Raw genomic sequence first — 21,168 nt, 5'->3', positions numbered from 1 at the left:
ATGAATTTTTTAAAGGTGTATACGTCGTCCTGTCAATAATACAGTGGCGCGCTCTATGACCTATATGATTCGAAAAAAATTGACATTTTATTCGGCACCCTAATTGTCTCTTATTGCCTTCGTCTCAAAGCGAAACTTCCTTCGCTCGAAACTTTAACTTCATAAGTTTACTGAACCATTCGCATCAGCTCTAGTGAGCGAATTATTATTATTATCAGGTTCTGACCCGCCACACACCAGGTGCCACGGCATTCAGGCCTGATTAGTCGGTAAAATGCATTATTATTATTATTATTATTTTTATTTTCAGCCAGTTTAAGCTGTCACAGCTTGGTATAAATTTCAGTTCTTGGTCGTCGGTCCACTGTTTCGGTTGTAGAGCAGCTCCGGGTCCCAGAGGGGCGAATTTCAATACCTGGCCGCCTCCAATAAAACTTCCCCGAGATAAATGGAGTTTATTTCTGGTAGATATTCAAGAAAGAGACATGAGCTGCCTTCAATAAAAATTTATGCGGCGTGGGATGAAGTGTAGGTCACAGGTCAGGTGCATTTCATAAATGGAGTCGCTCGAAAAAATTAAAAAGGAGTTGCAGGCGGAGTTGTATTTTTAGAGTGGTCCTGGCACACGAAGACGAAAAATTGTTGGCTGCAAATCAATTTGTTGTTTGTTGAAGAACTTGTTAAAATCCAATCGGGCCCAACAAACGCGCAATTTATCGATTCAATCAGGTCCTCGACAATTATCAAAAATCAACGACTGTTAACACTCCTCCATGGCTTAGCAATCATGCAACCCTTGCCACTCTGTCGGGTGGTAATAAATGTACGATTTATGGTCCCGATCGGAATTACCCCGTAAAAAGTGTGCATCCCTGGAGCCCTAGATGTGTTTTTGCGTACGCCTCGACATCACCGCTCCTGTCTAGGGGCGGCACAAATTTGTAGATTAACTCCGGGACAAAGGACGTAATTATTGGAAGTCGACCGGTTCGGTTTAATTAAGGTGTCTGGGGGCGGCGTGTGTGGCGGTGCAAAAATCCCTCGAAACACCGAAAACGAGCCGAAAGTTTTTGCCCAAACTTCGATTATACACCGAAAGAGCAAAGGTCCTAAACTGCATTCTTGGGGATGCTAAAGATTTTTCAGAATTAATCATACCAGCCTGCTTTTGTGCGTCGATGGAGTGAAGTGTTTTTGATACAAGATGTAGTAATAATAGTAGTAATAATAATGGTAATGATTGTCTGTGTTTTGTTTTAGGCAATTGATTTGGAGTTTGTTGATTGTTGTTTTGTGGGTAGTGTGTTGGGTGAGAGTATTGTTTTGTGATTTTTTTGAGGTGGGTGTGGATTTTTCGTGTGTTTTTGGGTGTGTGGGAAAGGAGTGAAGAAAGGTGAGAATCGAAGAGAAGAGGAAAAATGAACGATAGGTAACAGAGGCGAAGCGGTTAATTTTTTATAACACAATAATCGAGTCGGCGGCGTGCGCGGTCGCCTAGGCAGCCCCAAGCTAGCTTAGAAAGCGGTGGGGGAAATCGGGACTTCATTGTTGCCATTTCCGCGGGCTGGGAAGCAAGTTTCCCTAAAAGCTCGGCCGGAGAGATTGCACAGGTGAAATAGTGGGAAAGTGATCAATATACGCGGCATGGAGTGCGGTCCGTTGTAGGAGGCCGACAGCGAACATTCGAGCGTCGGAAAAGCGGAAAAGCCGGTGTGCCAACTGTGATCGCGATGGACTGTGCCAGTGAGCGGCTGCACCGGAGCCCGGAGCCCTTGGGATAGCGACATGCACGCTTTTCCAGGGAGGTGTGCCCGATCCGTCGACCCGGCCGTCTTCATTTTCCTGTGCCATGGTTTTTCACGGGAAATGACATGAGCGTATGCGACCGCTGCTCCGGACAGTTTCGATTAATTTACCTCTTCTACGATTGAGATTTATTTAAGATATGAAATAATGGTAAGTGAGACGCGCTCACTCATTTTGCTCGGCCGTGAGACGAGCTCTGCACATGTTCCCCCCATTATTATTAATTATGTGCTCCGGTGGCACGGCGTTTAGGCCGGATTGATTACCGTCGCGGACGTTACTAGTTATTAGAAAAACTGTACGACGGTCGTAAAAACCATCGCTCTTTAATATCACACGATAAACTCACCGTGAGTACCATGTTACGCACCCACAATGTCATTTTGTCGCTCGTTAAAAACATTTCTAACGCTGCCAGAACAACATCATACTGCTTTTTCAATTTTAAATAAAACGTTTTCACGTACAGACAATACTTTTAAATTTTAATTTAGGTTTGTAGAGACCAGTGGTAAAATCGTAATCTTATGTAAATTCCACTCATTTTTTATTGTTAACGCAAGCCACTATTTATTAATTTTGATATTTTGTGGTTTCAAACTCTCTATCAGTTCATACTTTGTTGCTTAATAACAGTGTATAATTTTAGAAATGCAATCACGCCTGTAATGTGAATATCATACACAATCTGACAGATTCAAATTAAACACCACTTTAGGCTCGAGTAGAGGAAGACACCGTTGGCGTTACCCACTCCAATGTTGGTTCTGAGCACCGGTTTTTACCAGTCGGGGAAAAGAAGTGTTGAGTTTAATGTCATTTAACCTGGTGGAAATTGGTGCTGCTGCGAATGCAGCACCGATGGGTGAGATTGAGAAGTTAAATATACAAGATCGATGTTCAACATTAACGATAATATCGAACGCATACATAGATGACAATTAAACATCGAATTAAAATCTTCAATGTTAGGTACCTTCTCATGCGATAACAAAAACCATTTTTAATAACGGGTGATTTTTTTAAATCTTACATCTAGCAGAGCATGATTTTTTTGAGGAGACAAATTCAGTCAAAACGTAGGGCGTTACTTAATTATATTACAATAACGTTGATTGTTTGAAAATGTTAGATTAAATTTACAAAATGTTTTTGGATTTCAAACTTCATGGATCTACGAAACGCAAAAAAATTAATTAATAATGAACAGAGTATTAACTCTACTGAGAATTTCTCGTGGAACATTTATACATTCTTTGCTGATTCTTGGTTTTAAGTCGTTAATTGTCTGTACTGGTTGTTTAAAGGCGCTGTTTTTTAAGTCTGGAACAAGAAACAACTAGGTGGCGTCAAATCAGGTGATCGAGGTGGATACATGTGGTTTGTGTGGATGCTGATCAAACGATCGTCGCAAAATTCCTTTTAGGGTAATTTAGTGTTATCTGAGCAATGTGAGTTGTTGTCCCATTCTGTTGAAAATAATCATAATGTAACTGGTCGGGGTGTACGAGTGTAATGGACAGATTCTTGAAAATAATTGAGATTTTTTGCACTCCACGTCCACAATATTTTGTGAGATTACACATCTCGACAAATAAAACCAAGCTTCGTCGCTAAAGAAGCATAAATCCAGAAGATCGTTGTTCATTGTTTGATTGAACCAGTGACAATAAGTCTTTTTCTTTTCATAATCTGATGGCTGAAGTTCTTGCAACACCAAGTCTTTTCAACAAATTTCTGACATGTCCTGTACGATAAGTCCACTTGTTGTGAAAGTTTTCTTAAAGACTTCTGAGGTCATCTTTCACTACTCGTCTCACATTTTCAACAGTGTCAGGAGTTCGTTTCGTTGCTCTGCCACTTCTTGATTGTCTCTTAACGCTGCTGGCTTCACATGCCACATGCCACATGATCGAGTGTGTTCCCAAAGTTTATCTCAATTACAGTAACATCAGAAAATTTTTCACCAAGTTCCCGAAGACACATTCGAGCTTTCTACACCCACTGCATATTAATTTGGGGGCCGTTACGGACGTACTTGTAAGATGCGATCTTAAACGTCTTGTGTTCTTCAGTGAACCTAATTTGGTACTATTGGGGACAAATTACTTTGGTTGTGAAAGTCAGTTGAGTAACATAAAGTTGTAAAGCAAGCATTAGGATGGTTAACCTTATTTTTTAGTACTGTCAACCATTGTCACTGACTGTTGCTGTCAGACTCATCATTGCAAAATGTTAAATACCGAAAAATAAACCACCGAATGAGAAATTCCAACGAGGAAAAATTGAAAAGGTTTCCACAAGGCAATTTGGACCATGGACAATCCCCCAGAAGCAAGAGAGACGATTCTAAATTTTTGAAGGGTGGAGGGTGCCGCATTTTTGACAAGAGAAAAGTCAATAATTTGAAATTGTCTTAAGTCTGTCTAAGCAATTGAAATTAAAGTGTGAAATGTGAAGAAATTACTCGATACAAGTAATATTTAGAAATTATTATTTCCAATAATTAATCCAATGCATGCTAAAATTCAATAAAACTAGCTTTAACAGCAAAACCACAAAAATGCAAAAGCACGAAATTACGTTTTATTGATCTTTATCTGTTATGGTATTTACAAATGGTTTCTCTTTCATAAAATATAAAATATATACCTCAATAAAAATATATAATCATATTACTTTACTAAAAACTGAGATTCATGTTTTATGATAAATTAATTATTTTACACTTATGTCATTTTTTTGTTGGAGTGTTTAAACTGCTTCAAAACGAGACAGGTGTATTATTGGCGAGAACAAAAAGAATATTCGAATGTATTTGGCTGTCTAAATGTGAACTCTTAGAATTTTAAAAATTTTATTTTAAATTTTTTCGGCACTCTCAACTAAAGGTGCACAATTGAAAACGAAACGTTATTGTGTGAACTCCTATTTCCTAACATTGCTGAAGTTCCTTACCATCTTTCTTAGCTGTGTTGCATATTTCGTAATCGATCAAAGTGATTCACACATGTAATAGTGAAATGAATATCGTTAAAACTTGAAGCGCTTTTTTCTATATTTTTTTTTCGGAAAAAATGTCAGTTGTAATGCAATGAATGAAATGTCAAAATGAGGTGGATTTCCGTCTTGTTGAAGCCACATCTCAATTTTTATAGTTTGGGAATATTTGAATATTGTTGCAAACGTTGTAGATATTTTTCAGAATTCAAATTGCCATCAATAACGAAAGGTGCGATAATATGGTGCCAACACTAAACATAATTTCTGTGGACTCTGCGTGTAAACCAATCCCATCCAATGTGGAATTCTCTTTGACCAAAATCTACACTTGTGACGTTTAACATGTCAATTGAAGCAAAAAGTTGACTCGTCTGATCAGAGCTCACAGGTGATGAAGTTGACATCTTGGTTAATCCTCTGCATCGTTGTTTCGCAAAATTCAATTCTGCGGTCAAAGTCGTCTTCGCTTATTTCTTGCAGCAAATGAATTTTCTAGGGACGATGCTTTTCGCGTTTCATTACTTTTTGAACTGGTCCTGTACTCATGTTGTGGTTCAAAACTAACTGCTGTTGAGGTCTTTGCCCTTCCTGCTACATCTAACATAAAATTAATTGAATTGTTATTGCTTGTAACAACCATTGGTTGTCCAGGACGTTTTTAACAATTTCACTTTTATTAAACCTTTCTAAAGTTCTTGAGACTGTCGACCTGGAGATAACTTCTCTATTTGGACAATTTTCATTGAAAGGAACTTCAACTTCGTCTTTTAACCCCACATCCAATCATTACGAGAAGAGTTCTATGCTCTCGGTTTCACTGAAACCTGGCATTTTTACAACACTTAGTTGCTTAAGTTGCAACTTTGACAACAAGTTTTAAAGGTAACTAAATTTTACTTTTTAATAATGAGCTTGTTTAACACCTAATATAATCTTTTTTTAAATTTTGATAAGGAACAAGATATGCAAGTCCTGTGTCATTCAATTCAGAAAAAATAGTATATTATATATTGAGGGAGAGAAATGCATGATTTTTCCTAAGGTGCAGTTTGTAGCCAGAGGGCGAAGCCCGAGGGCTACAAAGCACCGAGGGAAAAATGAGCATTCTCTCCAGAAGTATATATACTATTTTTTTCACGGTAGGGAGTAGAAACAGTACAAAAATCTCAAATTTTAAGAATAAAAAAATTATGACAAATGAGTTGTCATCTTTCGATGAATTTAATGGAATTAGTAGTTGCCTTGACAACACAATTAGATTTTTGTCACAACAGTCAAAAAAAATGAAAACTCCCATTAGATTTTTGTCACAACTGTCAAAAAAATGAAAACTCCCTAGGGAGCAAATATTTGCAAATATTTGCTCCCTAGGGAGAAAATGCTCTACTTCTGTCACGATGTTGACATCCGAAAAGTTGATTTCTACTCCCGATCGTGAAAAAATGCTCTTTTCAAAAATATAAAATTGACCTACACCGGTATTTTAAATAAATCGAGATAAACAAACGAAGATATAAAATTCGAAAAACTAGGATCAATAGAACTTAACCTCTCCTGATCCCGTTCCAAATATCAAAAAAATTCGACAAACCGTTTCCACCTTTTCCAATAAAATGTCAAATGGAATCAAGTTTTATTATTATCATTATTACTCACCTTTCTTCCCTACATTTTAATTGAATTAATTTCTCACTCGGCCATTTCTCAAAGCTGCAAAGCGCCCATGAATAAATTTCATTCAGGGCCGTATCGATAGTTTTTTATTTAGGGACTCTCGAGCCCCAATTACCTTCACCCCGTTTTAATTAGTCCCACTCCCGAACGCATTTCTTAGGCAACCACGCCATTAAATGGATCCCTTAATTAATGGCGAATTTGCGCGATGTTATTGGGAACGGGAAGACCTGTCATAAATATTTATGGAAGGGCCTAATCACGGCATATTTTTATTTAAGTATAATGGAACACACCATGAACCGGCAGGAGGCATCATTTATTTCCGATCGTTATCAATTTGCTTTGATGGTAACTTGCACGGCCACTTTGCCGGTAGATGGAAACTAAACTTAAATATTTGTGCTGGAAATGTTTAGACAACTTTGAGTTAGTTAACAGAAACTAATTTGGCTATATTTTGTGTGTTTGTACAAGATTAGTGCCAGTTAATATTACCAACAATTTTAACACCAGCACTGAAGCTAAACAATAATCAAGTCGTAGTTTGATTCACACGATTATTAAATATCGTGTGTTATCACGTAAAACACACTTCAACACCAAAAAAACTGAAACAAACTTTTGTTTTGTTGTTGTTGGGTGTCTTTATACATTAGCTTAGAACTAATGTGAACAGAATATCATTATCATTAATAACTGAATGTCTGATGACAGCTCTTGTAATGTGGAGCACCACACTGTTAAAATATTAAGAAGTGGAAGTGTAGTTGCTCTATAAAACTAATCTAAACAGCTTAAATGTTATCGACAGGCGTAATCTATTTTTGTCAGTCGGTGTCGAGGTCTGTATGAATTAATCTACGAATCGATATTTGTTTGTCGGGGTGGAATCCAAATTTACATGATTATAAGGTGGCCAGTAGTGCTAGGTGAAATTTTTGCTTTTGCATTTTTAATCATTTGAATTCTTAAATATTTTCTGATTAAACGAACAATACTAATTCTAAAAAAATCAAGAGGAAATTGTTTAAAAAAATTTCGTTTTTGGAGATTAATTCGTTTTTGTGTCGAAAACTGCAGCAGATTGTATAAAATTGCATAGAACCATTTTTGTAGAATATAAAGTGTCCTATTACAAATCGTCGGCCGTCATATTGTAATTAACACAGTTTACGCGTGAGACGTTGAAAAGTGCGCTGCGAAATGTCCAATTTCGCGTGACTTACAGAGCACAGAAAATCTCAAAATATTGTTTAAAACTTCTGAAAAAATTCACGTAGTGTATAGATACCATAAAGAAATGTTTAGTACAAACTAAAAGTAGTTTCCAACCATTTTCGATTTTTAATACGAAAAGCGAAGATTCAGTTTAAAGTTTATTTTTCAATTGCACTCAACGAAATACCTAATTATCAGGTTTTTCTCCTTTTCTTCTTGGTTTTTTAAATAAATAAATTGATATAAACAATTTCTCAAGAGCGTAATATTTTTTTCTGATGTTTGTTTTTTCTCTTAAGATAACAGAAAATGAAAATTCCAAAATTATTTCTCTTTTATTTGTCGTTTTAAACTCCTTTACAAACATATTTAACATTAAACAACACCGCCCACAGTACGAATTCAAACCTAATAAAATCCATTTAGTTCTAATGCAAAGATAATAAATGCTATATCGCATGGGGTGTTCATCTAAATTTCTCCTCAAAGTAGCCATTAAAGAGTCGATTGTGAACGCACCACGGATGGCAGATCACGGATCAGCTGCTTAAATCTAACCTCACTTTTTGGGTTGTTTGTGTTTTTAAAGTAAGGCCGGGATGAGATATGACAGTTGGTGGGGGTGTGCATAGACTGAAAATAGTCGGACGAGTCCATCTTTCGTAAAATAGGGGTGTTCAACAGATTCCCAATTAGGTGATTGTCACTGTGACCGCTATTCTCTGCTGTGACCGGTTTTGCTACGCCATTGAAATATTTTGTCCGCACAGAGTTCCCCCACTAAATGTCATATCTCAAACCGGCCTTACTCTACCGTGCAGACTGACAAGTGGTGCGTTCACAATCGACCCTTCAGCGCCAACTTTGAAATGAAATTTAAAAAAACAGCCGATACAAATGCGAACTTAATAAATGCCAGAAACGTTCTTTTTTGAAGCCAACACAAGAAAAACATTTACAAGTTCTAATTCACCAAAACATAATTTAACGAAATTATTTTTAAATTTTGTAACACTAGTAAAACATAAATTAAATTTTCCTGCATAAATTAATTTGCATTCCAACTAATCACTTTGACTTTTTAATTAGTGTGTAATTTTAAAACCCGTGAAAAATTTGTTTTGGAAAAATCTCTCGACATTTATCGCCACACTAATCTTGCATATTATATGCATATTCATGCGATGCGAGAATAACATAATCAAAGTTTCATAAGGTAGAAATCTGTGTAGTAGAAATAATTTCAGAATAAAAACACTTTACTAGTATTAGAATATTAAGTTTAAGTTTATTAATAATTAAGAATTATTCTTTTCAAATACAGGGTGTAACAAAAATAAGTGCATTTATTTTAACTGACAACTTTTCTAAATAAAATTTCGTGGAATTTGCAAAATTGAATTGCCATTTGTCCCCCCTTTATTTTGACATGACGTTCACGTTGAATGCAATTTTATAAATCTGAACATTTTTTTAAACCGGAATCGTAAAAACTGAATGTTTTATTCCCTTCGTATTGCATTTGATGAATAAAAAGGTCTCACTTTCGTTTGTTTTTTGTTACCTCCTTGTTTTATTTCTTTATTAAATGTAGGTAGTTAGATTAAAATCGTGTGATGGGCTGGTAAGCAAAGGTTTAGTAAATTTAGATTAATTTTTAAAACCCTTCAGAATTTGTTTTCGAAAAAAAAAATATTTAGAAAAGTAGTGGTAATTGATGAGTGCTATTACCAGTTAAAATAAATGCACTTATTTTTATTACACCCTGTATATTTTTAATCCCCAACTGTCATTTTCCACCCTACATCTGTCACCCTCAGCTTTCCGGCCCTCCCCCGCCCCCAACAACACAATAAAATAAACGGATGCTGCGAATTGATCAATGCGTCACTCACACGGCGGAATTGATAGCAAGCAGAAAAAAATTGCCAGCAATGACATAAAACGAAATATCAAACAAATTTTCGTGAGGAATATCAATAAAACTGTTGTTTTTCGATCATATTTTTCTTTGTGATTGCGATACGAAAACTTTTCGTTCCGTGAATATTTTATTTGATTCGGCGGCGGCGAAATAAGATCACGTTCTTTCTAGTTGCTCCCAATTCAACGCAATTTGTCTGAATTTCTGTTCTTACTTATTACGTGTTGCGTGTCCGAACGGAACCTACCCCAGGGCGAAAGTGGTGGGCCCTCTGGACATTCCAAGTAGGCCTCAATTCCGGACGAAACTCAACAAAAAACTGTCAGTGACTCCTCCGAGCTTAATTCACACAAATTACGTCATCCTTATTTATTATAACAGTTGTTAACAGTCGTATTATTATTATCATTACTATGATTATTAAAAAAAGTGCCCAATTTATTTTTTATGTCAGTCGATGCTTTAGGAGCCCTTCATTTTTTAAAGTGGCCATAAGTGGAAAATTATCATTTATTTTGTAATTCCCCTGATTGTCGATGTTTGATAAACTCTGTCTGTAATAGGGAAAGCCCAATCGATACCGCATTAGGCTATTTAAACCGGATAACGATCACTACTTCCGCGACCACCCCCTGGACAACCCCACCATTACGTGCACTTCGCCCCCGGAAAAATTGCTCCATTTTCGTGTTTTTCCGAGGGACAGTTTTCCGTTTCCCGAGGAATTCGAGATCGAGATATTACTAGCGGCCGGGCGAGACCTTGACCACGCCGCCCCCGTTGCGGCATTAACACTATCAAGGGCTCAAGTGTGGCCGTGACAGATCGACGAAAATAAATTTAACGACTGGAATTTTACAACGGGACGGAGTCTAATTTGGCGGTGGTCGAACGAGTGCGGCGCTGGGGCGGCGAATAATGCAAGGAAATTGGGAGGAGCTTGGTGCGGTCGAGCTTAATGAAGAAATTGCTTTTCAAGTTCTGACAATAAAAAATTTAATTCTGAAAATTATAATCTCAAAATGAAAAACATTTTTGAAAATTTTCAAAATCGGTGAGAATATCGTAATTGCATTGCAAAGTTCTGAACAATATTTTTATAACAGTAAATTAATTTTTAACAGTTAATCAAATTCTTGCAACTAAATAATTTCATGTGGGGTTCCCCAAGGTTCTATTTTAGGGCCAACATTATCTTATTTCTGTGAAAGTTGCCAATTTTTAATTATTTTTTATTTCTTTTCATTTTTATACACTGCATGTTATTTACTTATTTTGACTGTTTTCCCATTTTACTTAATTAAAAACACCATGTTTTGATTTAATTCTTTTGCCTCTCTTTCCACATTCCACTTTTTACACGCGTCCGACAACTTTTATCGCTACTGAAACTTTCCTTCACGTTTTCCATACATACGTAACGTTATCTTGGTGAAATTAGATCTTAAACTGTTTCTAGCAAGCTTTCTCTGTACAAGAAGTGATTCCAATTTGAAACTTTCGCTGTAAAAGTGACGTAGGTGTACGTTACATAAAACGAGTGCCAATAAAAAAGTTTCAACGACGTTATACATGTTTTAGAAAGTAAATTAATTTTTTTTGGTACATTACGAAAATCTGTGTTGTAAAAGGGAAATGTAGAAGGGAGCTGATAATAAATCCTGAGTTTATTGATGGAATAAATTACCAAATGTTTAATTTGTGAAGAGACTGTCAATTTGATGAAGTGTTAGCAGAAATTATTTCATTGGTTGTATTTTTAAATATTTTATTTAAGTAAATAGTGCATTATTAGGATTGATTTTAAAAAATGTAAAAAAGTATCAAATCAGTCGGCAGGAAACAAATTCCGAACAAATAATTTTTGCCACCAGTACATACTAATGAAATCTACAAAGATTAAGAGCTACAATAATTTTTTTCGATTTTTCAAGTGGAATTCAATCATCCTCTTGGGGGTTGAAATGTCAAAAAAGTTTATGAAGCAGATAATGCTGATTTGTGTTAGTCCTACGTGAAAATGATTCGAATGTTTTTTGTAGATCATTAAGTTTTGAACAAATTGAATCCTCTCGAAATTTAGATGGACTAATACTTTTCACAATAACGCTGTTAGAACGTGAGATGAAGCGAAGCGACTAAGCGATCGAAATGTCACCTCATAACAAAAATTACCTGTTCTATTACCAACACCCAGACTTTCAATTTCTCTATATGGTTTCGTAGGGAATAAAATTATCTTTAAAACGGGACCAGAAAAATTGACATTGATCGACAATCCCAGAAGTTATTGGCGGTCAAATTTGATTCTATATGTCATGTGTGTTGAAATTAGCCCTGCGACGTTTTTTTCCCATGAATTATTTGTTATCATTACAAATTAAAAGAAACTCACGGAATCTGTTAACAATTAAATTTCCGATTGAATAGTATACCGATAATTGAATTACCTGAAATATTTCGCAAGTTATGAGCGCTCAAACTCAGACAGTTGTTTTCAAAGTTTCATTAAAACCTTCTTAAGGAAAATCTTTTTAAACATTACTAGTCTATTAGGCACTCCAAGACTTTCAATGAGGAAAATTTCAAATCATAAAATTTAATTTTACACATTCTCGTTAGAAATTATCGACTAAAATAATTTTTCCTCATTTAGGTTTTTAGATGGATGAGTGTTAATACAATCGTCAGTATTTTATGACGGTAATTTACTATTATCTTGATCTACACATCATTTTATCGACAATTTATTCTCAATAGATTTATGGTGATGTTTTTAAATTTGTACAGACGATTAATTTTTGCGAGTGAAAAACGTCACAAGAGTAATTCCCCCAAACATAACCTCTTCTGTCAACTTTGAACACCTATAGCTTTTGTAGTTATTGAGTAATTTCAATGTTTCTACTACCATTTTAAACACAATTTTATTCTCTCTAAAAACGGATATAAATATTCAAAATCAATTTATCAGTTTAGCAACACGCAGCTTCAACGGTGCGGCGAGTTTTTAATCGCTCAGTCGCTCAGTCGCGTCGCACGAACGGACATTCTGACGCCATTATCGTAAAAACTATCAAAGCTACCGAGATTTTGCATATATGTAAATTTGTTCAGAATTCAATAAGCTCCAAAAAATATTTAGATCATTTTCATGTAGGACTGACAAAAATCAGTGTTATCCAATTAGCACCCTTTTGTTGACTTTCCACCCCTAGAGGGTGTGGCAGGGAGAATTGGACTGCAAAAATGTGGGATCTATATTTGCATCCCTTCATGTACAAACTGGTAAAGAAACTTTTTGTTTGTATGTTTTTCGGTCAAACTGGAAATCTTGCGGGGCCAAAATTCAAAATTTAAAATGAAAAAATTCGAATCAACTTAAAATTTAATTTGACCGCGTGATTGATCTCAAATATCTGTTGAAAACACAAGATTTTCAAAAATTGGTAGTGTTTTTACTTGTTTCCAAAAGCAAATTGTTTACTTTCTTTTAAATTGTTCTTGTTTGTTTTGATTTTTATCTGAGATGAAGAACAATTCGTGCAACTCGTATTTCACTCATTAGTACTCATTTTTTGAAAAATAACCTCCCAAATCCTAATCAAAAAGTTCCCATTCATCACCTGCACTATTTTCCTTTCATCAATTTATATCGTAACAACTAATAGACCCATTTTTTAAATTTTGGGACACACGAAGTGCTCCTCCAGATTGTTTCCTCGTCCACACCCCACATATTTTTTTATTTCCTCTTAATACTCTCCGGCCGTCTGCGAGATTTACGATTTGCTGTTTAATGTCTTGCCAGATTCCCCGTGATTTACTTTTACGTCCTGCCTGTACATAAACCCGAAAATTACAGTTTTCTAATTATCTCTTTCTTTTTTTCATCAAAAAACATGTTTGTCGATCGCTGTTTGTTATTTTCAAACCCAGTCTTGCTTTAAACTGTTTGCTTTATCCGTTTTGCGGGCATCGAGACCCAATCTAATGAAAAAAGTTTGACGAATGTCTGGTTGCAGATGAGTTCGTCATTTAGCGAATTCCGCACAACATTCTATTGGGACAGTGTGGATTTAAATTCGCTTGAACGAAACGCGACGAACTTCGATGCTTCGCGAACGTTTGCGCTTTGCCCCGGAATTTCCTGGAGGACTGCGTGAAAAATGCACCAGGACCTCGTCCATGCCACTCCTCTAATTTCCATCAATTATTTGTGAATTTGTAAAAGCAGCGCTCGTCCTTAACCGATATATCAGCAATCCATATCCAGTTCCTGCGGCGCAGCCACGATCCACCCATTTCCTCGTCCTTTTCGCTCGCCCCACATCGCTTATTGTTGGAATTGAATTAAAACTGTTGATTTTAGCCGGAACTAGGTACACTTTCCGGTCGAGCTTCCCTCCGAAAAAACTAATCTAAAATTGAGATCGCCCTGGAACAGTTTAAAGGAGCAGAAAATTCCCAAATGAGAATCGTAATTAGGACGGTTATCTTGCATCGCGAATTAACGGAAAGGTCGGAGCTGTGACGTCACGTCCGGGAAACTTCGCCAACTTACCAAAACAAGTTATTGTAGTAATTCCGCGCTTATCTTCGCCTTTTAATTAATGACACTGTCGATTTGTGTCGTTTATCTTTTAATAGAATTATCCCCAAATTATTTACATCGTTCGATTTTAATGGCAGACTTGTTTGTCACATCACAATTTCCTGAATTTGCACGTACATCATCTAATTGCTTCCGAACTGCTCGCAGGTTAAGACACGTGACCGGTGTTAGCAAACGCCGCGCCACAGGGGCACCGCGCTCCCCACCACAATTTTTAAACTCGGTACTTTCCAAATCTGGCCTCGTCGACGCACCCCCAATACATTTTTAATTTTCGGCTGACGACTGTTAAAACACCCCGTCTCGTCACCCCAAATCGCGTTTGATGGCGTTTCAATTAAAATTTATTGAGTTTGGGAAATTTGTCCGATGTGAGCGCACATACTAATTGAGTGGGACTATTTTTTTATCGGCCCACCCCATTTGACGGGGCGTCTAATTTGGAAAGTTTTATTGTTGCGGCATAAATCACCCCCAGATTGACATGGCAGTATCGATGTACACCTCCCCCAGCAATAATATTTGCTGGGGCGCAAATCGATAGCGGTGCATGTCTTGCAGCGGTGTTTTTCAGGGCGCATAAATTATTCACTAATTTCCCTCCTCATTTCTCCTCTAATTCCAAATTTTTCGCCCTGTGCAAATCATTCCTTCATTGATTTTTCTTTCGAGGAGGACTGATCTTTTCTCTCATACCACCCTTTGTTGTCATCCCTTGCCAACGTCACATACACCGTACGTGTGAAAAATGCCGGTGGAAATAAACAGATCTCTCGAAAATATTTGTTTGAGATGAAGAAATAGAGACAGAGGCGTAATACAATTATTTTGTTTGTGTTTCTGTTTGCTTTCGTACAATTTAATACGCAAACATTCATGCAAACAGCGTCACTTACCTACTACAGCAAATAACATCTCCTAATAACAATAGTAGTAATAGTAATAGTTTTTTTTCAGCTGTTCCAAATTCACATAATATAACACAGACATATAACACAAAAATTAATAAATATTTAGAGCTGTCCGTTGCTATGAGAAATCTTTGGTGTTTAGAAAAAATTTCGATTTTACCATTTATAATTTCAGCAACGGGAATAGTACCGCAATCTCTTTTTAAAAATTTAAAAATTCTGGATTTAGATAACACATTGGTAGTTGAAATTCAAAAAGGTATATTATTATACTCATGTCACATCGTGAGGAAGTTCCTTAACATTGACACAGAACATAATACACAACAAAGTCAAAATGCGGAGGCAAGACGCCGGTAATTATGTTGATAAGCACTGCACTATTACTTGATAGTAATATCCGTAATAGTGTATGTACTCCGGCAAAATTGCCGTGCCGCCGGGTGGAGGTGGGATAGTTTTGGTATTGATAAGTGTAAAATGCAATCAATATGTCGCGGTCATTACGAACATTTAGAATATATAACTCAAGAAGAAGAGAAATCATTAAAAATTTAAATAAAGGAGAATTTTATAAATATTTAGGTATTAATCAATCAAATCATATTCAACACTCAATTATAAAAGAAAATTTAGAAAAACAATTTTATTTAAGAATTAAATCTATTTTAAAATCAAAATTAAACGGTAATAATTTAATTAAAGCAGTTAATACATATGCTGTTCCATTACTGACCTATTCTTTCGGTGTTATAAAATGGTCCAAAACTAATTTACAGAACATAAACATTAAAACTAGAGTTCTTTTTACCAAATTTAGTAAACACCATCCTAAATCTGCTATTGAAAGATTTAATTTACCACGCGAAAACGGTGGTAGGGGTTTTTCAAATCTAGAAATACTGCTAAAAAATCAAATTGCTTCACTAAAAAATTATTTCCTCAATAGAGCTCGTGATAACACCTTTTTCAATGCTTTGGTTTCAGCCGATAAAGGCTACACACCTTTAAATTTAAGTGATAATATAATTTCAGACATTGTTAAGCCAAATATACCTGACACAATAGCAAATATAAAACAGAAGTCTTTACATGGGAGATACTTTAAAGAACTGGAACAACCAGAAGTTAATATTCAGGCATCTCATGCATGGCTTAAGAAATCAAATATTCACCCTGAGACGGAGGGTTTTATATTTGCAATACAAGATCGTGTTATAAATACAAGAAATTATAAAAAACACATATGCGGTTTACAATCGATAATTGATAAATGTAGGATTTGCGGAACTGAAGGGGAAACAATTGAACACATTATTTCTTCTTGCACCGTTTTGGCTCAAAGCGAATATAAAAAACGACACGATATATTCGCTAAAATTATACACATGAATTTAGCTGTTAAATTCAATTTATTAAAGAATACACAACCACATTATAGTTATACACCAGAAAGTTGTTTGGAAAATGACAGTTACAAGTTATATTTTGATAGAACAATTTTAACTGACATTCATATTAAGCATAACAGACCAGACATTATAATTTTAAATAAACAACAAAAGCAAGCATATCTTTTAGATATAGCTGTTCCAAATTCACATAATATAACACAGACATATAACACAAAAATTAATAAATATTTAGAGCTGTCCGTTGCTATGAGAAATCTTTGGTGTTTAGAAAAAATTTCGATTTTACCACTTGTAATTTCAGCAACGGGAATAGTACCGCAATCTCTTTTTAAAAATTTAAAAATTCTGGATTTAGATAACACATTGGTAGCTGAAATTCAAAAAGGTATATTATTATACTCATGTCACATAGTGAGGAAGTTCCTTAACATTGACACAGAACATAATACACAACAAAGTCAAAATGCGGAGGCAAGACGCCGGTAATTATGTTGATAAGCACTGCACTATTACTTGATAGTAATATCCGTAATAGTGTATGTACTCCGGCAAAATTGCCGTGCCGCCGGGTGGAGGTGGGATAGTGTAATAATAAACGCCGAAAAACTTACACGACATAACTACAACCAATGTAAATCTTTTATACACGTCTAATAAAACATATAATTAGTAATTCATTGTCACAATTATTTTTTTTTGAAATGAAAACTTCTTTAGGCGCAGCACACGGCCAGTGAAGTTGGCTTCTTGCGACACGCTAAAATCGTCACGCCCAAATCGTCAGGCTCGGGACATTTCGCTTGATTTGCAAAAATCACCTTTATTGACTATGACGTCATATGACTCCGTCGACGGTCATTTATATGCCCCAAATGAAAAGTAGATTTCGTTAAAATGTAACAACTTTAAATAAAAGATGTCGGTGCCGTCGCTGTTCCAGACATGATATTGATGTTATTTCCGGTTAAACCGGAAACATCAGGCATCCACGCCGTCAGAGTCGAACGTCCTCTTCCAAAAACGAATCATATAAAAATGATTTAAAGTTTGGACAACTTGCCGCAATAACAATCTCTGATTTATATGTTTTTAAGAAAGTTGAATTGTTAGGAAGAGAAATTTGTCGATATTAATCTAAAATTTGAGCGAAATTGTTTGTTGGCAAGATATTTTTCGGATTTCGCAAATGTGGAGGTGTCAGCTGTCAATTGCTGCTCACCCCGCAGGGTCGAACTGTCACATTTAGGCGCGAACGCGCTGGTAAGAAGTGTCGTTCCGGGTGTTTGAATTTAATTCACCTGTGATATCTACCGGAAATGAATGACAGTAGTCCGGGTCCCGAGGAGATCTTAATTGGGATGGAAAAAATGGCGTTTCTTATTCCATCTGTTGGCGTTATTAGAATGGAGTGATGTATGACGCAATCGTATCTGTGCTACACTTTTGGCAAAGTGTCAGGAGCAAATTTCCCTGATCCATCACCGAATGCAAGCAGTCGCGACGGCAATTTTTGGTAAAATAAAAGTTCGATCGGATTGAATTATGCATGGGAGTCCCCTGAACGACGCTCCCTACAAATTGGCCCCCTCTGAAATAAAATCACTTTGGGTCGGCGTCGGGGGAGGATTCGGAGCGCTGAAAACTTTCGGTTAATTTCCGCAAGAGTTCATAAATTCTTACGTTCGGAGAAGGGCTTCACACAAGCGATTTTCATCATTTGAAATTGCAAAGTGACGTTTTGGTTTTTCCACACAAGCATTGAAAACTTCCAAAATACAAAATTAGATAGATTACGTTTTTCAAACGAAAACAAAAATTCCTTGGTCCATCGAGAGACAAAATTTTGGTCCTAAATAATTTTACTTTGAAAACCCAAAAAATTTAGCGAAAATGTAATTTATTGAAGTTTTGAAAAACATTTTTGCTTTTTTTGAAATGATTCCTTTTGCTTTGTAGTACCTGCGGTCACCTAAAAATTTAATGTACACTCCTGCCGAAAAGTGCCTTTTGTCCTCGTTTTTTTTTCAAGCCTCGGCTGCGCCGAATTTGAAAAAAAAATTTTGGTTCCAAATCTACAACAAAGTTCTTCAGGGATATCTCTACTAAGTATTAGTCAAGAGTTAATTGGACCATGATGGCTCACGTTTCGCAACATCTCGCCCCATTAATTAAACGTGATCACCCTGTAAATTCGGCGCGCTTGTCACCCCTCCAAGTCCGCGTATTAAACCACCCTGTCACACTAAACGGTGACAAAATGAGTTTTCGAGAGTCCTCCGCAGTTCCGTACCGGAAGATGGAGCCTCCGGATCCCTCGACGGCTCCCTTAATATTCCGTGGCGCTCCGGAGGTCAAAGTTGAGTGTTATTGAACAGACCATATATTTCGGTCACGCATCTTCCCTAAGTCATCTATAAGACTACACAACCAACAACTATCTCCAAAGATTACGCTAATAATAGTTGGCGCAATCTAATGAATATTAATACCGACGCCTAAGCCCGGAAACGACTCCTCCGACTAGTTTCATTAGGCCCTTTTAGAAATTAAACGTATTAATTTAGAGACGTTTTAGGCCCGAATTCCATAAATTATGAGTGCGGCCCTGCAACCAACCCCCTGAATTAATCATGGTTCTGTCGGGGGCGGCCGGCTGAGGGATGAAGAAAGTGTGACGGGGCTGTCATTACGAGCCGAACTGCAAAAAGAGAAAATCCCACACGTTCGCCGCCAAAGCGTGCTCGCACTAGGTCTTAGGGTTAATGGGTGGCGGCGGGATCTCGGGGGAAGCGAACGCACCCTGCGGGAATATCTGGATGAGGGGCGGCAGAAGAATAGTAATGACGACGGTTTTTACCTTGTCACGAAACAACTCGACAAACAATCAATAACTATAACAAAACAAAAAAAGGAAATGCAACTGTATACTGTATTTCATTTTCAAAAAACTATTTGTTGGAGATAAAATCAAGGAAATTGCTGGGGCGATTCTTATCAGTTTCAGTTTTGTTGTTTTCGTCGTAATTAAAAGCGAAAGAAATCTGTTGTTGCGGCTGAACATGAAGGGGGCGTCACGTGACCTTTAGTCCGACAAGTTCGCTTACAATCAAGTCCCGCCCTCTCCACTTCTCACTTTCCCAGGATTTTCGCGAACAAAATATTGTATTTTTTTAAATAAAGCTTGATTAGTCAGTCGAAAGCGTTTTCAGTACGTTTATGCTGCCACTAATTGAAGCTTTATTTCTTACCTGGTTTAATAAAGCGTTCATCGTTTGAATAGTAAATTCCGGCGTGATTACACGTCAGCTCCACGTCTCGCTTATTATTAGAAAATATGTTTGAGGGGAAAGACAATCTAGGGCCAATTTTAGAAAGTTGCTAAACCCCGACAGACGCTATACCGCAGCTATAAACCGGAAGATCCGGGTTATTCCCGCCGTTCGTTCCCCAGCAGTTACGTCACGACACAGATTTACAGCTTATTCGTTTATTTATAATTACTTGTGAGAATAGAGCGACCGTAAAGGTTTAACTCACCCCTATCTCGCGCTGGTGATGTGGCGTGAGGGTTTTTTGCAGGGGTTGCCGCTTTATCCGGTGCAATAGGCAATTTCCCTATTACTCACGCCGGGGGAAAATTATATATTTCAACTGGAACGACAAGTTTTGTTTCGTAACTAAGAGAAAATGTAGTGGTGAGATAACAAAAGCATGAAAAATGTAAGAATAGGATGTAAAGAAAATAAATGTAAATAAGGAAAACTCTATAAAGCGAATAGAAAAAAATGTCAACATAAGAAAGAAAATAATAAGAACAAAGGATATAAAAGAAAATGTGATTGAAATTGTTATAATTTGTAGATTAGTTGAGATGAGAAAGGACAAAAGGAAAATTGACGGACAATAAATAAATAAATGCGGCTACAAACATCGAAGGAACTAGTAGAATTAGGAAGCTTTAAAATTTTAAAAATAAATGAGAATGAGGCAAAAGCAAACAAAAATGAACTAGAAAAGAGATTGAAATGGTATGTAGTAAAAGTAAGGGAAAGAAAAAAATTAGTATAAAAAAATCAAAATTGGAGAAATTTTGACAATAAAAAATAAAAATTTGATTCTGGTTACAATTAAATTGTGTAGCAAATACTCACTACTGGGGAAAAATTACTTAATAAAAAAATCATTATGAAATCTTAAAACGTAAATCGGGCGAGTAGCAAATATGCACGGGGTCATTATAAATGTTTCTAACAACATCTAGTGGGCGTAGCGGCGCACCTAAAGCATAGCGCACAGCTACCTACGATGTTAGAAACATTTATAATAACCCTGTACTTATAAAGAAACATTTGATTGCAAAGGAAAAGAGAAGTCAACTCGTAGCCTAATTAATACAGATTACAGATGTACACTTCTGTGCAATAAAATTAAGCACAAGTCTTATTCCTAAAAAAATTTACTAATTTACACAATAGTAGTTTATTTAACGAGTTCGTGTGTAAATTGGACTTTTTATGGCCAGTTTAAAACGCGAGTGAAATGACCAGCGTCTCGGCGTAAAAGATCTTTTCATGCACAAGAAACACTCACTTCACGCAC

General features: G+C 36.4%; 1 protein-coding gene across 3 annotated transcripts in view; it reads left to right on the top strand.

Annotated features, from left to right (window-relative positions):
• Positions 1 to 1,551: 1,551 nt before the first annotated feature.
• Positions 1,552 to 21,168, top strand: part of GABA-B-R1 (gamma-aminobutyric acid type B receptor subunit 1) — a 178,191-nt gene continuing 158,574 nt past the window's right edge. For all 3 annotated transcript variants that reach the window (XM_069056201.1, XM_069056200.1, XM_069056199.1), the window contains exon 1: positions 1,552 to 1,956. In XM_069056201.1, the coding sequence (XP_068912302.1) occupies positions 1,954 to 1,956 (3 nt within the window). In that variant the 5' untranslated portion in view covers positions 1,552 to 1,953. The remainder of the gene's footprint in view (positions 1,957 to 21,168) is intronic.

Source organism: Tenebrio molitor, chromosome 8 (assembly GCF_963966145.1).
Source record: "Tenebrio molitor chromosome 8, icTenMoli1.1, whole genome shotgun sequence".
In the NCBI taxonomy this organism is placed as follows: Eukaryota; Metazoa; Arthropoda; class Insecta; order Coleoptera; family Tenebrionidae; genus Tenebrio; species Tenebrio molitor.
This window is presented reverse-complemented; position numbering and strand designations above follow the sequence as displayed.